The sequence below is a fragment of the Pteronotus mesoamericanus genome, unplaced genomic scaffold, assembly GCF_021234165.1.
Source record: "Pteronotus mesoamericanus isolate MK-2021 breed Mesoamerican mustached bat unplaced genomic scaffold, CSHL_Meso_final scaffold_21, whole genome shotgun sequence".
In the NCBI taxonomy this organism is placed as follows: Eukaryota; Metazoa; Chordata; class Mammalia; order Chiroptera; family Mormoopidae; genus Pteronotus; species Pteronotus mesoamericanus.
In genome coordinates, this window is record NW_026555310.1 from 29,408,908 (window position 1) to 29,429,387 (window position 20,480).

Consider the following 20,480-nt stretch of genomic DNA (forward strand, 5'->3'; position numbering starts at 1 on the left):
GTTGTGTTCAAGTTTCTCACTAAGGTCTGTGAGATAGGATCTCCGTGCTCTTATTTTAGACCTATGCCTGGAATGAAAGGAAATCTTTCAGAAGATAAGTGAGACAATATCTGAAAAGAATCAAATTGGATATTATTCTATAACATTTGACAGCTTAACAATCAGCAGAACATAATATTAGCTTTCTGGATTCTTTTTACAAGAAATGCCATCTGGAACTGAAAATATTCTTCTGATAGCTATAGGAGGAGAATTAATAACTGGAATGTTGGGGAATGGGTTCATTATACTAGTTAACTGCGTTGACTGGGTGAAGGGTCAAAAACTTTCATCAGTTGACTGCATCCTCACCAGCTTGGCTCTCTCCAGAATCACTCTTCTTTGGATAACAGTATTTGATTCATTTATAATGGTGTTATGGCCACATCTATATTCCATCGAAAAACTAGCAAACTGTATTGCTATGTTTTGGACACTATCCCATTACCTTGCTGCCTGGTTTGCCTCCTCTCTAAGCATTTTCTATTTCTTTAGAATAGCCAATTTCTCCCATCCCTGCTTTGCCTGGCTCAGGTGGAGAATTAGCAAAGTGTTACTTGTGCTTCCACTGGCATCTTTGTTTTCTCTGTTTCTCAACCTTGAATCAATAGATTCATTAGCTTATTTGTGGTTTAATGCCTATAAAAGACACGAAAAAAACTCAACATGGTCTTCAGATGTAAGTAAAACTCTGCATGTTAAGGGCTTGATTGTTTCTAATTTTATGTACTTAATTCCCTTTCTTCTGTCTCTGACTTCACTGTTCCTTTTATTTCTCTCCTTGAGGAGACACACCAGGAATGTGCAGATGAACTCCAGCTCTAGGGACTTCAGCACAGAAGCCCATAAAAAGGCCATGAAAATGGTGATGTCTTTTCTCCTCCTCTTCACGTTTCATTTTTCTTCCTTCATATTAACAGGTTGGTGTTATCTTTTAGTGAAGAAACAGCAGGCCAATCTGGTTATCGCGTTCACATCGACTATTTTTCCTTCGGGCCACTCATTTATTCTAATTTTGGGAAATAGCAAGCTGAGACAAACTGCTTTGGAACTACTGTGGCATCTTAATTGCCACCTGAAAAAGGTGAACCTTCAGCTTCATAGATTTTCCAGAATTTTCTATATTCTAAAAAAATTAATTTAGTGAGGAGACACTGAAGATTCATTTTAACTCCTGTTTTTCTCACTGGATTCTTTTAGATACTAGTGAGCATCAAGCTTTCCCTAGAATGGCCTATAAACTAACAATCTACTCAACATTTAAAAAAAAGTAAGCATTATTGTCATTATAATACTTGCTAGTAACAAAAAAATAAGACAATACGCATATAAATTATATAATGCAATGTGTATTAATTTTATATGTCCTGACAAATATTTATTACATGTACATGTGAGGAAAACACATTATTTAGAAATAAAAATGCCTTCTAAGCTGTAGCAAGTGAAATATTTTTACAATATTAAGTTAAAAATTTCATAAGACTTATCTTTTAAAACAGACTATCATTAAGAATCCAAGCTAGAATAGATACTATCTTTGCAGAATAAGAGAGAATTCTACTGAATTTATAATAGGAAATTAAATAATAATTACTGTGTGTAGTAATACTTGTGTCTACTCTACAAGGATGAGTCATACCTGGACACCGAGTTTGTGTGTAGGGTGTGTGTGCGTGTAAAAATTGTATGAACACTAGTGTCACTTGGTGAAGAGAACATAACCAACTCACCTGGGATAAAAACAGAAAGTTTACAAGAAAATTCACATTTGTGTGAGTTTTAGAAATGTTTATGTGTCTATATTGTGCTGAGTTGACTTTTAAAATAAAATAATTGACATGAAATCAAAGTAGCTGAAAAGGTATATAAAGGCCAGCAGGTAGTAAAATTCTGCTTGCTAATGATACTACAATTTTGAATGTGTTTATAATTATCTTAACGATTATAATTGCAAACATATTTAAAAACTGTCAATAATGGAGAAGTCTTTGCTAGAGTTTATTATTGTCATGATTTTTCAGTGCTGGGAGCAACCAAAAACAAACTAGAAAATATCAATAAATGTTGACTCTTATGTGGGTTATAAGTTAATTTTCATAGGGTTTTAGGTCAAGTACGATGCTGGGAAGAGGATAAAAACCCTAAGGGCTTTGTAAAGTGTGCTCTTACTCTATGGAAATATGCCATGGGGTGCTCAGATGTATCTACAGTGATGATGATAACATGTTATCATACATAAAGATTTAAATTTTTAGATTGCATTCATTATGTTGGAAACTATGTAAGAAATTTCCTGGGTGGGAACAGAGGAATTGGATGAAGGTGGTCAAAACCTATAAACTTCTAGTCATAAGATAAGTATTGGGGATGTAATGTACAGCGTGATTAGTATAATTAATACTGCTTTATGGTGTATTTGAAAGGTTCTAAGTGAGTGGATTCTAAAAGTTCCCATCACAAGGCAAGAGTTTTTTTGGTTTCCATATGAGATGCTGGATGTCAACTTATTATGGATAAGTCATTATGCTGTATACCTTAAACTTATACAGTGCTGTATGTTAATTACATCTTATAAAACTGAAAGAAAAAAAATAAAAAAGGGGCCCTGGCTGGTGTGATTCAGTGTATTGAGTGCTGGCCTGCAAATTAAAGGGTTAGCGGTTCGATTCCCAGTCAGGGCACATTCCTGGGTTGTGGGCCAGGTCTCCAGTAAGGGGCACATGAGAGGCAACCACACATTGATATTTCTCCCTCTCTGTTTCTCCGTCCCTTCCCCTTTCTCTAAAAATAAATAAATACAATCTTTAAAACAAATAAAAAAATAAAGATGTTTCCCAATGATTGTAACTGTGATTATCTTAGTTTAGGAAAGGTGAAATTCTAGTCATACTGGCTATAATTAGGTTCACATATTGAGGATAGTGTGGTTTAGAAAGTATCCTCTTCAGAAAAAAGATTAAAGATTACCTTGTACTTAATAGAAGCAAGCATAGTTTTAAGATTTACATTTTAATGTTACATTTTCTTTAAAGAGTAAGATTTTAAAAACGATTTAAACTATGTATCCCTCTTGCTTCTTATGAGTGGGATTTTGCAGTGAATGTCTCATTAGAAGTAAGTCTTCATTTCTCACGTAATAATTTTGGACAGATGAAGCTCTAAGAAGCAGAGGCCTATTCTTGATAATAGCACAGAAAATGACTATTAAAATGGTATAGGCTGGTCAGTGCCTACCAAAGTATTGCATTCTCCCTATTAAACTGGAATTTTGAGATTAAGCTCTGTGCTTCCTCTTACCATACCATGGGCCTGCGTTAGACACCTCAGCCATAGTCCAAGAAAAGCTACTGCTTTCACATCCATAGCGAGTCCCATGCAATCTGGAAAGAATTATATCCTACTCTGAGACCAAATTGTTGGAAAAATGATGGTCATTGCTTTTTTGCCAATTACTCCTTCCAAAATAAACTTTTTAGTTTTGAATAATGAATTTTATTCCTTTCAGTTTGCCCACACCTGAGAACAGGAGAGTTGCAAATAACCGGTTTCTAATGTCAAAAGAGGCTTATGCTTGAGCCCTGCCCTACACCTAGAACTTCACCTGAAAAGATTTTCTAGTGTTTGGGCCAGGTTGTCTTGAACTTTACTGACAGAAAAGGTTTAGGTGGGAATATGCATGGATCAGTACATTATTTCAAAGAATGTAACAATGTTGAATCTCATGTGATTCAGGTATTTTGTCAGCTGCTGCTTGCTTAACCCTCATGTCTTCTGAGCCAGGGCCTTCCTTTATTGAAGTACAAAAACAAGGGGGCCATCTGCAAAACCTATACTTACGCCATCTACTCACTTGTGATATTGGTTAATACTGTCTACAAAGATCTATGTTGCACTGGATTGCCCAGAATAGACCTTCATTTAGAAAAAAAAAACAAAAAACAAACCACCAAGTGGTTGGTTTGATACATTCAGAAAAAAGACCATGTTTTTTGGAAGGGGGTGGTCATTTTTTGGAAAAAAAAAATCACAGGTAACACATGGGCTATTTTCAATTTTAGCAATTTTGGGGGATACCAATGTAGATAAGAGTTTCAGAAAGCAGAGGCACTATCTTAACTTGTATATTGTTACCTCTATTCCTTAGCCCCATGTTTAAATGAGTTACTTTTAAAAATAATTTCTTTTCCTGTTTATATAGAGCTAACCTGACCTTTGAATTTTAAGGCTTTTATTAATTATATTCCCTTTTTGACTTCAGTTTAGGATGCTTTAAAAGTTTTATTTTTATCAATTAAAAAGCTAAAATAGCTTCTTGAAAAACAGCTCTATTTGAAAACTAAGTATCTTTTTGTTTATTCATTGGATAAAATCTCTATTACTATGCCAACGATTTCAGAGCCAAGACATTCTAGGTACAGTATTTCATTAGTGATTTTTGCCTTTTGGTTTTGTGGTTTACTTTTTCTCATTTTGGTCCCTATAAAAAGGTATACCCAATCTGTGTCACTCAATATATGAATTACCTACATTCCTTTTTTTTGTTCATTGATGCCCTCTACTACTTCGCTGTGGAGACACCTACATACTTGGTACTTGAAAACCATTAAGAATGGTCAAGAGTTTCCTATGTTTGCTCCAGAATCCTAGTTTGGACAGAAACTACAAGTGATATTCTCAGATGAACTGCAATTAAAACTACTAAGAATTCCAATTTCTTCATTCGTTGTAGGCACTCAATGTTCTTTGGCCAATTATCCCAAGAGCATTGCTGAGATTTGTATTTGTGGGTATTAGGGGTGAGGAGGTAGGGACTTCAACTGCAAAGATTCATGACACGGCCTGGTGGTAATCTTATTGGGCAATAGGCTATCAAGTGTTGTAAAAATTGCAAGAAAATTCCACACTCACGGTAATACAAGAAGTGGATTGTTGTGACTCAGTCCAACCCAAATGTTGGGGATTCTGATAGTTACGGCATGGGATCTTTTTTTGATTCAATTGCCTGGAAGTTGAATCTTCAGACGACTTTCCAGGTTCAAAGTTTCTGGCATTACAATCTTTCTCTCTCTTCTTTTGCCCCTATATCCCTAAACCAGTGGAGTCCAAACTTTTGGCACTTCTGAGCCACAAAGGAAGAAAAAGAGCTGTCTTGGGCCACACGTGAAATACACAGTGAGACGTAATCACAAAAAAAAATCTCATGTTTTACGATTTTATGTTGGGCCGCATTCTTAGCCACCCTGAGCCTCATGGCCGAAGGTCGGTCACTGGTGCCAACTTTCCATTCCCATTCCTTTCTGTCTCCATGTGTGAGTCCCATTTTCTTCTTGACTCTATCAAGTACTATTGATGCTCCACCAAGAAAAGCCTCCACTAAAATAAGACTACAAGATTTTGTAATAAAATTTAGTTAGGTCTCCTAGGGCAGTGATGGGCACAGCTTCAATATTCATCATGGCCTGATCTCTACTCCTTACCATCCCTCAGAAGTGTCCTTTCTTGTCTCCCTCCATCCCTTCTTCCTCTCCCACATAAACAGGCCAAATGACTTTAGGCAGCAGAGTATGAGATACTTGACTTTACACATCACATCATATTGAATATTTATTCTAATACATAAAACCCTCAATAATTAAGATACTGCTATTATTTAGGTACTACTGTTTGAAAATTTGAGAAAAGTGGGATTACTAAAAAATTAAAAAAAATTGAACCCCCAATCGAGGAATAAACTCGAGATTCAGTTGCAGTTTGGCCAGTCACTATGACCTTGTGAAAGTTACTTAGCCACTTTATGTCCCAGTTTCCTTCTCTGAAAAAATGATGATGAAACTGTCCTCCTTATAGGGTACATAAGAGAATTATGGAGATTTTGAATGTAAATAACTTTTCATAGTTCCTGATATAAAACCTCAATAAATTTAAAAATGCTGATAGTGATATGCTCTTTTAGCCAAGTAACTGCATGCGCTCTTACTCTCAACTTTAACAAATTATTGTTCCCTTTCAGTTCTTACTATGATCCCTTTTTCCCTTTCATAGTTAAACTCCACCAGTCACTATTTCCCATCACTCTTATCAGTTACACTTCATAAACAAGTTTTTTTCTTTATTGATCAGAATTACACCACCTCTTTTGCTTTGTCATGCTTGAAGAGTCCCTGGACCAATCAATATTCATAATGGACCGAAAAGACGCACTTTATGGACAATTAAGTGGGCCACCTTAATATCAGGGGCCAATATATCTTTATTTCCTTTATTGACTAATGACTATTTGTAGAAAACCAACTAATTTGGCATTCATTCAACAAGATTTATTATGTATTTTGCATTTGGCAATGTTCTAGGGGAGAGAGTGATGAACAAACAAAATCTTTGGCTTCACAGATGTTACCTGAAAGGAGGCCAAGAGGAATAAAATTATTTGTAAATTAGAATTGGTTTAGTCAGGGCAAAAATATTGCTTTCTCCCCGGGAAACATCATTGAGTTGTATCATATGGGAAGAAAAATGCACATCTAGGTTTAAGAACAATTGTGAAGAATAAATGTTAAATCAAGGAGCTTTCATTCAGTTCCTACTATGTTTGCTGATACTCCAGGCTGTAAAATACAGTATTAGTTCCTTCAGTGTAGCAGAAAACAGAGCTGAAGAAAAAAGGTTGAAGTGGGGAGCCATCTCTGTATCTCACCATTCCAGGGCTAATGGCAGTCACATTCTTTTATGTTACAAACTGAGACATCAGTACCTCTAGAGAATAGTGATGTCTGTCATTTTTAAGTTCCCTGTCTCAAATTACATTTGTGATATTTTAGACTAAAATATCTTAGTTCCTACACTCTAGCACAGCAATATGTAATTACCAAGGAAAGAGATTCTAGAAATGTCTTCCATGATATTAAAAAAATCTGAAAATTAATGAATAATTAGGCAAAAATACATCCTAGTTGGTGTGGCTCAGTGGATTAAATGTTGGCCTGCAAACCAAAGGGTCACCGGTTTGATTCCCAGTGTGGGGCACATGCCTGGGTTGCTGGCCAGGACCCCAGTAGGGGATGTGTGAGATGCAACCACACATCGATGTTTCTCTCCCTTTTTCTCCCTCCTTTCCCCTCTCTAAAAATAAATAAATAAAATCTTAAAAAAAATTAAGGCGGCCTATGAAAATGGCATAGGTTGATATTGACACAACCCTTAGAGTAAAAGAAATGAACGCTAATCTGGTCATAGGTATCTGGGAAAAACTTGAGGAGAGTGACATCTGAACTGAGTCTTAAAACACAGGCAGAGTAACCATGGAGGGGGAAGGGAAGACCGAAAAAAGTTTAAGTAGAAAGAGAAGGATGTGCTCCATAGTGTGGCTGGGGATGAAGAGCAAAGGGCAGGAAGAACAATTACCAAAATCCAGACATGGTGTTGGGTGGAACGCTTATTTTATAACCCTAGAGAATGACTGTTTGTTGCAGATAATTAGTAAAAATATAGAACGCTGCAAGTAAGTTTAAATTTTTACCTTGCTAGATAATAGCCCCTTTCAGCTCAAAGGTCTCACCAAAATCTCCTTGGAGGCTCTTCCTCACACCCCTAGGGTTAATACACCACATATCCTCTTTAGGACTGAAAAATCTCCACTGGAAAAGCAGGCATTCCATAAGTGAGTTTTAAGCTTTATTTGTATGTTGAGATACTGTTGTAACAAATACTGTTTATTGTGCAGATATCAAGCACTAAAGCAGGCTTATTTTTAATTCTCAGACTGACTGGCCCAGGGGGGTACTTTACCCTTATTTAATAGTTGAGGAAGCTGGGGCTGAGGCAGATTAATGGACTCACCTAAAATCACAAAATTAGAGTTTGCATTTTAACAGAGGTCTGCTAATTTAAAAACCCAATCCTTTCACCCTGGATCTCTTAGCCCAAGGTTCACATTTCAATTACCTGACCAATTTTAAAAATGAAATTTATTTCATTTTTAATCAAAAAACTATAGTTAAGAAAAATCAAAATAATACTGTTAGACTGTGGAAAACAGCAAACCTCTACGTTTTCTCTACCCATCCTTTTTTTTCTCCAACCACTTTTAACTCTTAGCTGTTTCTTACTGCGTTTTGTAAAAAAAATACCATGTTCAATACTGCTTTTTTGACTGATTCTCCCCCATTACACACACCTCTCCTCTCCAGCACCCCACGTTACATAATCATTTGTTCTATCTGTATTTGGTGTTCATATAATTATGACTGACTTTATGACTACTAGTATTCACAGTTGAGGTATGCAGTGTAGTTCTTTAACAATTTTTTGTTTTTCCTGGGGTTCATATGTGCCTCAGCTTTGTTTTCTTATGTTTTAAAAATGTGCAGACCACTATCCAGACACCCTGAAACACAAAAAATTTCTTGACTCTATATTCAAACACAACATATTCTGTTTTTCTTTTTGAGACTCCACCTGACTCTCCATCTTTGGGCATTTCTTACCGACCTCCTGCTGTTCTCTTCCACTCTCCTCCCTGATTAATATAGTTACATTGCTGTTTTAGCAACTTTACGGCTACTCTCTAATAAACGACCATGTTTCCTCATCAATAAAACTGTAGCTTTCAATTTCCCACTTTATAAGGCCACCACTCCCATTTCATTTACTGTCCCCTCCTCCCTTCAACATTCCCACTTCGAAACTGTACTTTTACATTATCAACGCTGACATTTGCATTCCACTTTGTAACCATAATTATTCTTTTAAAAGAAAAAGACCATAAACAACATTTATATAAATTATGATTATTGAAATGTTATTCATTAAATAGCCAGGCTTTGTACTGTAACTGGATTTTCTTCGCTTTGGCACAAAGGTCTTGAACCATGCTACTCACAGGAACACTGAAATAGAGTCCACTTTCTTATACGCCAACCCTCTGTTCAAAACCCCGCAGCATTTTACATGGTTTGGCATTAGAAGGATGCTTTTCCAGTAGGTTTTTTTTTCCAATGAAAATTTCTGATTGTCAGTTTTCTCTTGTGGGATGAAGAAATATATGACTTCCACATCATATCCTTAAGATCTTTAGCTTCTTATTCAATATCTTGCTTACAATCCAATCCAGTATTCCAGAAATTCAGGATACTTTAGTTTGAACCGTTAACTCATATTTTACATTTTTTTCCTGAAAAATTTAGTAGCCTTCCTTTTTTATAACACATCCCGTTCGTCTTAATTTTAAGGATGCACAGCTTCTTAAATACGGTTGTGGGCCTTCATTAAATTCTTCACTGTCCGTGGAAAATCCCGTAACTCCTCTCTCTCACAGCAGGATTTCTACGACCGCCTGGGGAGCTTGGCTAAGAGGGGCAAGTGCAACGACAAAGGGAGACTCTCGCGAGACTGAAGAGGCCGTCAGGCGCAACTCCGCTCTGCTCCGCCGCCGCCGGGCCTCCTGGGAGTCCGCCATTGCGCTGGCCCACGGACCGTTAGCGTAACCGGGGCGCTAAAAATGTACCTGCAAGCGGATGTTGAGGATCACCGAGCCCGCGACGTAGAAGTACGGGAAATTCGTACGCAGCTGCCAGGCCAGCTCGAAGAAGGCGAGCAGGGTGCGGGAGAGCCCCTTGCAGAATACCCCGTAGGAGGTGGGGACCGCGGCCGGGCTCGAGACCCCGAGGGCCAGGGAAGACGGAGCTGCCGCGATGTCCATGGCCATGGCCCCGGTGTCGCTGCTTGGTGCCGAGGGTCACCGAAGGCCCCGCAGACCCCGACCAGCGGCCAGGCCGGCGAAGGGCGCCTCGGTCTGCGGCCGCTTCCTCTCTTGCGGCTCCGCCCCTTCCTGTCTGCAGCTCTTAATGATAAATAGCATTTAGAGTTTAACGTGGTAGAGTAAGACAGTTATTTATATATATGCCATACACGTTATTTCACATAACGCTTACGGACAGTCATACAGATATAATTTTCACTTTAAAACGATAGTAAGCTTAAAAGGGGAAATACAAGAATATAAGTATGTTAATGTTTGGGAGTTAAAAAAATAAATTCTTATGTTCTCTCAGTGGACCTTCTTGTATTCTAAAACATATCCTGGAATTGAGTTTTTCATATATGCCTAGAAATAAATATATACGTATTTGCAATTACAATTTACAACGTATTTATAATTTTGCAATGTTTTAAAATCAATGCAGTTTTTAATGTGCTAAATGCCACCTGAAAATACCACAAATTATTATTCTTTAAGTAATGTCCATTAGCTGTGCTCATCATTTGTTATTTACAGAAAACTTCGCTCATAAATGAGGCAAACTTTAAAAGTAGGGTAATCCTGGGGTGAGTGGGGGAACTGACTGAGGACCAATAGGCAAAATTTCTCAGCTTCAAAATATTTTTGTTTATAGAATCCAACAATATTAATTTCAATTCTTCCTTCCTTGATATAGTACTTCCTTTTTTCTTTCCTTCCACTAGAGGTGAACTTCCTATATATAGTAAGATCTGAAACCTATAACATGTAGGTTGTGTTCTTAATGTGCTAATTGGCTTTTATTTTTCAGATTTTCCTCTGTAGAGAGTTAATGAAGTATTCCTTTAAAACTTCATTTGTGGTTATAAAGAAGCACAAATGCTTCCCTTACTTTGACCTAAAGAATGTTGAAAGGGGAGGCTGTCTTTAAAGTTACATGGATGGTATAGTAATACTGTTGAGAAAAATAAGAATGGAAGATGTGATGTAAAGATTCAAATCAAGGCCACTCTGTGGGCCATTCTATCAGGAAATATTTAAAAGCTAGTTTATATGGCAAAACAAAAATAACATTGAATATATTTACTTAATTAAACTTTTGATATCTGTTGTACTTTGTTAATGTACACATCCTTCATGCAGTATTGAATATTTTTATGGCATGCATATATATGACCTAATAAAATGATCAAAACGATCAGATTTTTATTTGTATTTTTTTATTTTTGTGTAAAACCTTTTATTTAGGCCTAGTTTCATGGTGGAATATAGGATTGAGAACCCATTGGAAGAAAAATTCTGGTTATTTCTACCCATTAGAATGTTATTAGACAGTGAAAGATAGAGACAGTTTTAGTTTTAAGTGTAATCTTTAGATGACAGCGAAAATGAACTGCTGTGTTACAGGTTCTGTACTGTTATTTCTTTTTTTATTTTTGTTCAATTACAGTTGTCCCCAGGTTTCCCCCATTACTCTCCCCTGCCCTGCGCACTCCCTACCTCCCACATTCAAATCCCCCCTCTCCATTGTCATTGTCTATGGGTCGTTTATATACATGTTCTTTGACTTGACCCTCCCCCCTCTTTCCTCTGTTATCTCCCTCGTCCCTCCCCTTTGGTTTTGGTCAGTTTGTTTTTTATTTCCATGTCTCTGGTTCTATTTTGCTCGCTTCTTTGAAAAACATCAGATTTTTAAAAACAAATCAAATATAGCTTGATTACAGAAACTGACTTTTTCTTTTAGGTTTCCATAGAACAAGCAGGAGTTAAATTATTTTTTCCTCAATAATAAACAGGCAGCATTAGAAGAAACAGACGGTATTATTACTCCTCCTTATGTAATATGTTAATAGTAGTAGCTGGCAACCTTTTTTTGGGGCTTATATTATGTATAAGGCATTTATTTAGGGAAAAACATTTTCTCAATAAAGTCTCAAAATAATCCCCCCTCAAAGTATTTATTATTTGTCTCTATTTAATAGATACAAAATTTAGAGGAATAGATGGTTACAATAACTTCAAGGCTAGCACAGTTGTATCTGAAAAAAAGCTAAACTAATAAAACTAAAAGGAATAGATCTTTACTAAGAGATGAAACACGAGTTCAAAACAAAATAAAACTAAAGTGGAAACCATGTCTAAAATGGGATTTTTTTTGAAATGTAAGATACACATTTTATTTTTAAGACTTTATAGTTTTAAAACAGGACATGTATACATATGACTAAACAGCATGGCTGGCACAGACCAGGTATACACCGGTAAGCTTTTGAGAACCTTTTGATAGGCTGAGAGTAGTACTGGTGCAGGCAGGCAGTACAAATAGATAATAGTGCTTTGGGGAGAGCAGTAGTGATTGACAGGGTTGGTAACAAAGGAGTCTTGTGGACACTATAGCAGGAACTGTTACTCAGTGCTGTTGTGCAAAGTTCCAGATCCCCATGGCAGAAATGGCCCAACTCATCAAAACAGTCTCCCAACTTGGTTGGCAATTGCAGGTGGCATGCTGGACACAGGGATGGGGGTACTGGACCGAGTGAAAACCTATGAAGAAATGAGCTCAGGCAACCATATGTGTTTATACACATATACCACGACAAAGGACATTGGTCTAACCATGGCCAGAGGGTGTAAACGTTGTAAATATGATATTATCTTAACTTGGAGTTCTTACGTAAAGAAACAAAACAACTCTGTCTATTTAGATAACACATTAAAGAAGATTGAATAATTTGGAGAATCTAAAGTCTGGCCACAGAATGAGGTCAGGAGGCTCTAAAATCATCCACAATACCACAAATCACTGCAGTTTGATTGAGTGAAGTTTACATTGATGCCCCATTGCAGAGAGAACCAACAAGCTGTGCTGCAGACAGTATAGACAGTTGATAATGATACCACCAATACGGTGGCACTTCTTTGATAGACTGGATTCTGTGTGGTGCATGTTTCTTTGCCTATGGGGTTCTATTTAGTAGACTGGAGGCCATATTCCCACATATGATTTTAAGGGTGCCTGGGAAAGTGAGTGTCTCATTCCCCCCCCCCCCCAAGTCAGTGTGATAGCCTTAAATTGGCTTCTGATGATTCTGTCCCCTGGTTTCATGCCCTCATATAATATGTAATCATGATTATGAACTGGGCTTAGTAACTTAACTTCCAGTGAACAAAATACAGCAAACATGAAGGGGTGTTATATTACATCATACCTGTATTTGCTTATTAACAGCTGAGTTATGACCTTCATATTCACATGTCAAAGCCCTAATTCCCAATTCTTTAGACTGTGACTTAAGAGACAAGGCTTTTTAGAGGTAATTAAGTTAAAATGGTGTCATTAGGGTGGGCCCTAATCTGACATGAGAGGTGTTACTGTAAGAAGAGGAGATTAGGACAAAAGACAACACAAAAAGTCTCAATCATGTGAGGACACAATGAGAAGGGGCCATTTACAAGCCAAGGAGAGAGGCCTCTGAAGAAAACAAGCTTACTGACACCTTGATCTTGGACTTCTAATTTCCAGAATTATGAGAAAATCAGTTACTGTTTTTTCAGCCACCAAGTCTATGGTATTTTGTTATGGTAGCCCTTGCAAGCTAATAGGGTGCCCTTTCTTGCTCTTTGTTTCCTTGCTGTGATGGAAGCCAGCTGCCATATTATGAGCTGCCCCATGGAGAGGACCATGTGGCAAGAAACTTGTTCCTGGACAACAGCCAATGAATACCTGAAGCTTGCCAACAGCCAAGTGCATGGGCTTTAAATCAACAGCCAACTTCAGGGACCCCAACTTAAGCCTTGAGAAGACTGCAACTGGCTAATTCTTTGATTTCAGCCATAAGAGAACTTGAACCAGTGGCATGTAGCTAGGTTGTGCCAGATTCCTGACCCATAGGAATGGTGGGATGATAAAAACTTATTTTAAGCTGCTCAGGTTTGGGGGTAATTTTTATACAGCGATACATAATGCAATGGAGATCTTACGACGTGTGCTTATCAGTCAGAGTTGAACCAAAGAAGCAGAACCACTAGGATTTATTGCTGGAAATTATCTTACACAAGTGTTGGGGCTGGCTGATTAGTCTTTCTCTGCATGGCTGTCTAATATTTGAAGCTGAACCCAAAAGTCTGGCAATTAGGATGGGAAGATCATGAGTAGACTGGAACCCTACAAGCATGAGCTAGAACCCCACAAGGATGGCCTGGACCATGTCTGTCCTTGTTGCTGCTGATCATGGTGACCAAGGTGTCCTGAAGAAGCCAGGAACATTTGTCATGAAACTGAATGTACACAGCTGGCCTGGGAGTTATGAAAACTAAAGTGGATCCAGAGGGTAGGGAGAGAAGTTGTGGACACAGCTGCTGCTTTATGTCAATGAGGTGAATCAGCAGATCAGCAAAAAAGCAAGTGCTGAAGTTCTAAATGTAGAAATATTTTACAGGTTTCTGTTCACTTCTGCTGCTTGGAGTCTCAACCTCAAGGAGGTTCCAGTACTTCCTTAAAGAACTTCCACCTGATTAAGTCGGGCTCATCCTGCATAACCTCCCTTCTGATAAACTCATAATCAACTGATTTGAGACCTTAATTATACCTGAAAAACGTTTTCCAACAGTATCTCAACTAGTGTTTGAATGGATAACTTGGAAATGGTGTCAATATGCTACAAATTGGCTGTCACTTCCTTTCTGCCCTTCAGTTCTGAGAGATTCTCCCTTATAGGACATCTTATGCAGGAACACTCTAGAAAGAATTCTAGAGACTGCAGCTCATCTTAGCCTAATTGGGACATCAAAAAACTATTTCAGTGGCTTCCATAATTTCACAGGAGGCTGGGAAAATATTTCAATTTAGCTTTTTAAAGTGAGAAGTCTAATAAAGTTCAAGGATTCATTCCTGGGTGACAGAATAATAATTGTCCAATATAATCTGCCTCACTCCAACATTTTCTCTTTACACTTAAAATCTGCAAAAAATCCCTGCTCCCATCTAACAAAAGAAGCTATCCCCCTACCCCCATATTATGTGTCTATTTTGCATGACAAATCACTTCAAGGCCTAGTAGCTTAAAACAGCAGTAATCACCGTGATCTCTCATGGTTCCTGAGAGTCAGAAATTGAGGAATGACTCAGTTGGCTCTGGTTTGGCTTTGAATCTCTTATGAAGTTGTAGTCAAACAGTGGCTGGAAGTCACCTTGAAGGCTTCTTCCAAGTGCCTGTACTAGGAAGACTTGAGTAGCTCGGACCTGGAAGACCTTAGGCATCTCAATTCTATTTGGTTTCTCCACATGGTATCTCTAGCATTGTGACTCAGGTTTCCAAAGGCGGATGGCCCAAGAAGATTCAGTTTTTCACCTTAGTCTAAGAAGTTAGTTATTCAGTGTCTGTGATCCATATTGAATGGTAGGGACATTATGTAAGGTGTGTCAGAGCATTTGGTAATATTTCCAACCACCAAACTCATAGATCCAAAGATATACTCACTTTCCAATTTTATCCTGATTCAAATCTATCATCTGTGGACAATGCTATTTGTCCATTATTTGCATCATGATTCTTCCTCCATAGTTTATCATCTATAGGCTGCGTCGTAAAACTAATGATCAACAAATAGCTTACATGAAATAATGGGAAAAAGAAAAGGTGAAACATGAAAAGTAGTAAAAATGTATACGCAACATATTTCATTTAGAATAATGACCAAACAGCTCCAACACTTCCACAATTATTTATGAACTAGATAAAAATATAAAAAACAACTCTTTGAAAGTACTGGAGAATGACCCAGGAGACAGTTATTAGAGAGCAGTCAACACTTGGAAGAAGGGAACAAAAGGGGGTGAGTTTCCCATTTCTATTTTTGGCCCCAGTTTGCACTATGCAAGGTGGCTAATATTTCAGTATGAAACCTATAGACTTACTTGGTTGAATAAAGAGTACAGAATTCAGGGTAACAAGAGCAGCAGGATCTGAGAAAGTAAATGGCAAGAGAAGGGTAGCTCCACTTCTGAGTTCGAACTGGTACAAATCTTTTTGCTGATCCATATACTATGTATGGGGCAAACTCCAAGAAAGACAGATAAAATAACTAGTGAGATTTCAGCTCTCATCAATTACATAAAAGAGCAAGAAGATTTATTACTGTAAGACAAAATTACTTTTTTTCTTGAAAGCCAAAAATACATTTCATTACCTTATCTTATAGTCATATTCCTTATCTATTCTTGTTCACAGCATAGCTCCAATTAATTATATTAATTCCAATTTTAAGGTTTCCAATCAAGATGGTGGCATAGGTAAATGAAGTACTCAAATCCTCCCTCAACCACATCAAAATTACAATTAAATTGCAAGACAGATATCATTCAAAACTGTGAGATCTAGCTGAACAGAAGTACTTCAACTAAGGATGTAAAGAAGAAGCCACATCAAGACTGGTTGGAGAGGCAGAGACTCAGAATGGCTCCCCTTAAGAGTAAGGGGTCATAGCTCTACACCAGGACCCTCAGCCCAGGGTTCTAGTGCCAGGAAGAGATGTGTCCATAATTACTGGCTCTAAAAAGCAGCTTGGATTATGGCTGAATAAGACAGGGCTTCTGGAATCCAGACGTTCCTCATAAAGGGCCCACATGTGGACCTTATTGAACTCACTCACTCTGAGTTCCAGCTCTGGGACACCAGGATATCTGGATAGGAGCTGAGTAGCCTGGTTCAGATGAGAGCTGCAGAGGCAGCTTTCTTCCAGACAGAAGTGCTGGCAGAGAACATTGTTACTTTCCTGGGCTCTCCTTTTACAGAGCCCATTGTTGGGAACCATATCTGAGTCTCCGTCAACCTGGCTAACACCGTTCACCCCTGCTTAGTGATTCCCTGACACCCCCACCCCGACCTATCCAACTTTCAGGCCCAACCCAAGTTGCTTCCAGTGGCTTTTCCATATAAACAAAATCTCTTGGCTCATGCTTCAGACTTTCCTAAAATCTCTCAAATAAGCGGCATCAGGCCTCCGTCTGCTCCATACCGCTGGCTAAGCGGCCCTAGGCGCAGCACTGGCTTCAGCCAGCCTTGGGTCACAGGTTGGCCTCTCCTGGGCACCTCCAAGCCCATCATAAGTAGCAGCCATCTGCAGAGAACATTGTAGCTCATGCCAGGTGGCCCTGGGCAGAGCACAGGTAATGGCTGACCTTGGCCTGCACCTTCCAGGAGGTTCCAGAGCCAGTGCACCCAATGAGCAGCTTCAGACTATGTCAAAGCACCACCAAACTTCCTCCAAAAGGGACACACTCAAGGGGCAGACTTAGCAAGCATCAGAGCACTGCTGAAGTAAGTCCTACTCTGGGGGTCAGCCCCTGCACAGTTGATCCTCCACATGCTTGCAGCCAGCCCTTGCGGTCAGTCAACCTGAGGGTAAATTTCTCCAACTGAGGTGCTAAAATCAATCAAGGCTCAACAACAACAGGAGGAAATGCACAGCTCACAAAGAGAGCACACCTGGAGTGCCCAGCTCAGGTGATTTGTGACACAGGACCCTATAGGACACCAACTATACAATGCCACTCTACTAAACCCCACAGATATAGCAGCTTTACCTAATACATAGAAACAAACACAGGGAAGCTGCCAAAATGAAGAGACAAAGAAACATGTTCCAAATGAAAGAACAGAACTCCTGAAAAAAAAACCCAAATAAAGTAATCTACTAGATGACGAGTTCAAAATATTCATAAAAATGCTCAATGACCTTAAAGGAAGAGTAGATAAACTTAGTGTAAACTTCAAGCAAGAGATAGGAAATGTAAAAACAAAGATAGAAAACATAAAAGAACATGTCAAAAATGAGAATACATGAACTGAAATGAAGACTATATTACAGGGGATCAAAGAGTAGATGAAGCTGAGAATCCAATCAGTGATTTATAATTACGGAAGCAAAAACACCCAATCAGAAGAGCAAAAAGAAACAAAAAAAAATTGAGAATAGTATAAGCAGCCTCTGGGACAACTTCAACATTTGCATCATGGTCATGCCAGAAGGAGGAGAGAGACAACAAAACACTGAAAACCTATTTGAAAAAATGATGAAACACTTCCCTAACTTGGGGGAAAAACAGACATACAAGTCTAGTAACGCAGAGTACCAAACAAGATGAACCAAAATAGACCCATACCAATACACAACATAATTAAAATGCAAAAGGTTAAAGACAAAGACAGAATCTTAAAAGGATCAAAATAAAAGCAGTTAGTTACCTACAAGGGAGCTTCCATAAAACTGTCAGCTGATTTCTCAACAGAAAGTTTGCAGGCCAGAAGGGATTGACAAGAAACATTCAAGGTGATGTAAAGCAAGGACCTACAACTAAGATTACTCTACCTAGCAAAGCTATCATTTAGAATCAAAGGACAGATAAAGAGCTTCCCAGACCAAAAAAAGTTAAAGGAGTTCATCATCATTACACAAGTATTATATGAAATGCTAAAAGATCTTCTTTAAGAAGAAGAATAAAAGATCTAAACTATGAACAAAAAATGGCAATAAGCATATCTATCAACAATGGAATCTGAAAAACACAATAGGAAGCAGAATAGAAAGAGAATCATAGATACAGAGAACATTTTCACAGTTGTCAGAAAAGAAGGAGTATGGGGGATAGGTAAAAAAAGTTAAGGGATTAAGAAGTACAAATTGGTTGTTACCATAGTTGTGAAGATCAAAGTACAGCATAAGGAATATAATCAATAATATTTTAATAACTGCATGGTGTCAGATGGGTGTGAAATATATTGGGATGATCACTAAGTTACGTAATGTCTTATCACTGGGGTATAAACCTGAAACTAGTAAAACTATGTCAACTGTAATCAAAAGATTAAAAAATGATTTAAAAATCATCTGACCATAATGGTGAGGTTTAATATCAGAATTTCAATTGTGTTTCATTCATATATATGTTTATGTTTAACCAAGTAGTACGCTATCTTTATTAATACAACTTTTAGCAACTTTGAAATCAGAAACTATAATCTTTCAATTTTGTTCTTTAAAAAACTTTTTTAAAGATATTGTGATTGCTTTGCATTCCCATATACATTTAAGGAATAGTTTGCACTCTCTGTAAAAGTAGCCTCCTGGGATTTGATAGTAATTGCCTTAAATATATAGATTATCTATCTCTTCATCTAAAAACTCCCCTCTTAACTGGATTTTAGTTTAATGGTCTTCCTTCCTTACATAGCTCTGTGATGCATTGAAAACACGATTTTGACATTTTATTCCCCTTGGTTGTTTTAGGAGGAAATCTCACCTTTTTCTACTGCTACTCATTTTCTTTGTACTCATAAATGGAAGTTCTCCCAACTTAACTTTGAAGCAGCGTATAATACAGGATCAAATGAGTAAAAATCCTCAGTGCCTGTTGTCTGTACCAGAAAGGCACATGAAAACATTCTATTTAAGCAGTATACTTTCTCCTCACAAAGACTGCCAGAAAAATTACCATGATTTTCTGATATTTTACTGATGATTACACTGAAGCAGTGTGGTTTTAAATGAGTCCAAGATCAGAGACAGACAGAGCAGAGAATCTTAATTTTCCTTGAAAAGCAGTGCAGCTCTAAGCTCATTCTCTAAAACAATACATATAAAAACTGAAAAAATAACTGATTTTAATATTTATTAATCATAAAATATTAAGTACTCAGAAATAAATTAAACAGAGAAAAACAAACTGAATTTTTGTGCAGAGAAGTCTAGACTCTTCAATGGAAACGAGATGTTCTTTTGAAGTTTCCAAAGAGTATTTATAACATTTCTGAAAATTTTAACTAAATAATATTTAAATATTAAATAGATGCAAAAAAAAGAAGCTTCATCAAGGCCTGAACATGAGAGATATGTTTGATATTTTTTTTAAAAATAGGCTGAAAAGCTTCAATGACATAAAATGGATTTCAACCTAGATGACTTCATTGACTCATTTTTTTTAATTCAGAAAATTATGGGACAATAATTCCTTTTATGAATGAGATGTGCAAATATGTGTGCATGAGCTAGTGTGCTTATAAGATTATAAACAATAATATTATACTTAAATGTTAGTTATTAGCAACAAAATCTTAGTGTGTATTGACCTTCCTGGAGTACCAAGTAAACCTTGATCCTTTAATAGCAAAAGCTTAGACTCTTTCCTACACTTGAAAAATTTTTAATTTTATTAAACAATGTCACCCCAATAAATTCCTTAGTGATGATGATCCTAACAACAACCAAGCTGTACTGAACAATTTATCCTTCAGTGTATATTCAATGTATTGGGTTGTAAAATTTCACTAATGACAAAGTTGAAGAGAGGTTAAACAAAGAAAGTTGCTAAGCAATGAAAAAGAGTATGTCTATATTTGCATGATAGCAAATGAGAATTCATCTTTCACATCAGTTATGAAATATTGCAGCTTACAGTAAGGACATAAAGAATTTGAATAGGAGCTAATTTGAGCTCTGTGGGGTATAACAATGTTTTCCATAAAGGAAGCGTAGTGTTCTTTCATTAGCATGCTCTGGTGCCTCCTGCTTTACATTGGTCATACAATTTAAAAAAAAAACCAAAACTTTTATTCACATTCAAGATCAGCTGCTAATAGATCTTAAGGTCAGGATACGAAAGGAACCATGACCAGTGGTACCAGAGTTGGTTGCTTTTCTAGAC

General features: G+C 37.4%; 2 protein-coding genes across 2 annotated transcripts; one reads left to right on the forward strand and one right to left on the reverse strand.

The window, feature by feature from the left end:
* Nucleotides 1–205: 205 nt before the first annotated feature.
* LOC129084601 (taste receptor type 2 member 7-like) lies at nt 206–9,524 on the forward strand. Its single transcript, XM_054590805.1, has 2 exons — nt 206–1,123; nt 9,270–9,524. Exons 1-2 carry the CDS (start codon nt 206–208, stop codon nt 9,522–9,524), a joined length of 1,173 nt encoding a protein of 390 aa, XP_054446780.1.
* SMIM10L1 (small integral membrane protein 10 like 1) lies at nt 8,813–9,868 on the reverse strand. Its single transcript, XM_054591429.1, has one exon. It carries the CDS (start codon nt 9,743–9,745, stop codon nt 9,533–9,535), a length of 213 nt encoding a protein of 70 aa, XP_054447404.1. The 5' UTR covers nt 9,746–9,868; the 3' UTR covers nt 8,813–9,532.
* Between the last annotated feature and the right edge of the window lie 10,612 nt (nt 9,869–20,480).

Excerpts from the sequence above, each read along its gene's own strand:
- SMIM10L1 (XM_054591429.1), bottom strand. The coding sequence starts at position 9,745 with ATGGCCATGGACATCGCGGCAGCTCCGTCTTCCCTGGCCCTCGGGGTC.
- LOC129084601 (XM_054590805.1), top strand. The coding sequence starts at position 206 with ATGCCATCTGGAACTGAAAATATTCTTCTGATAGCTATAGGAGGAGAA. Across the intron at positions 1,124-9,269 it reads TTAATTGCCACCTGAAAAAG|GATGCACAGCTTCTTAAATA; the intron begins GTGAACCTTCAG and ends CTTAATTTTAAG.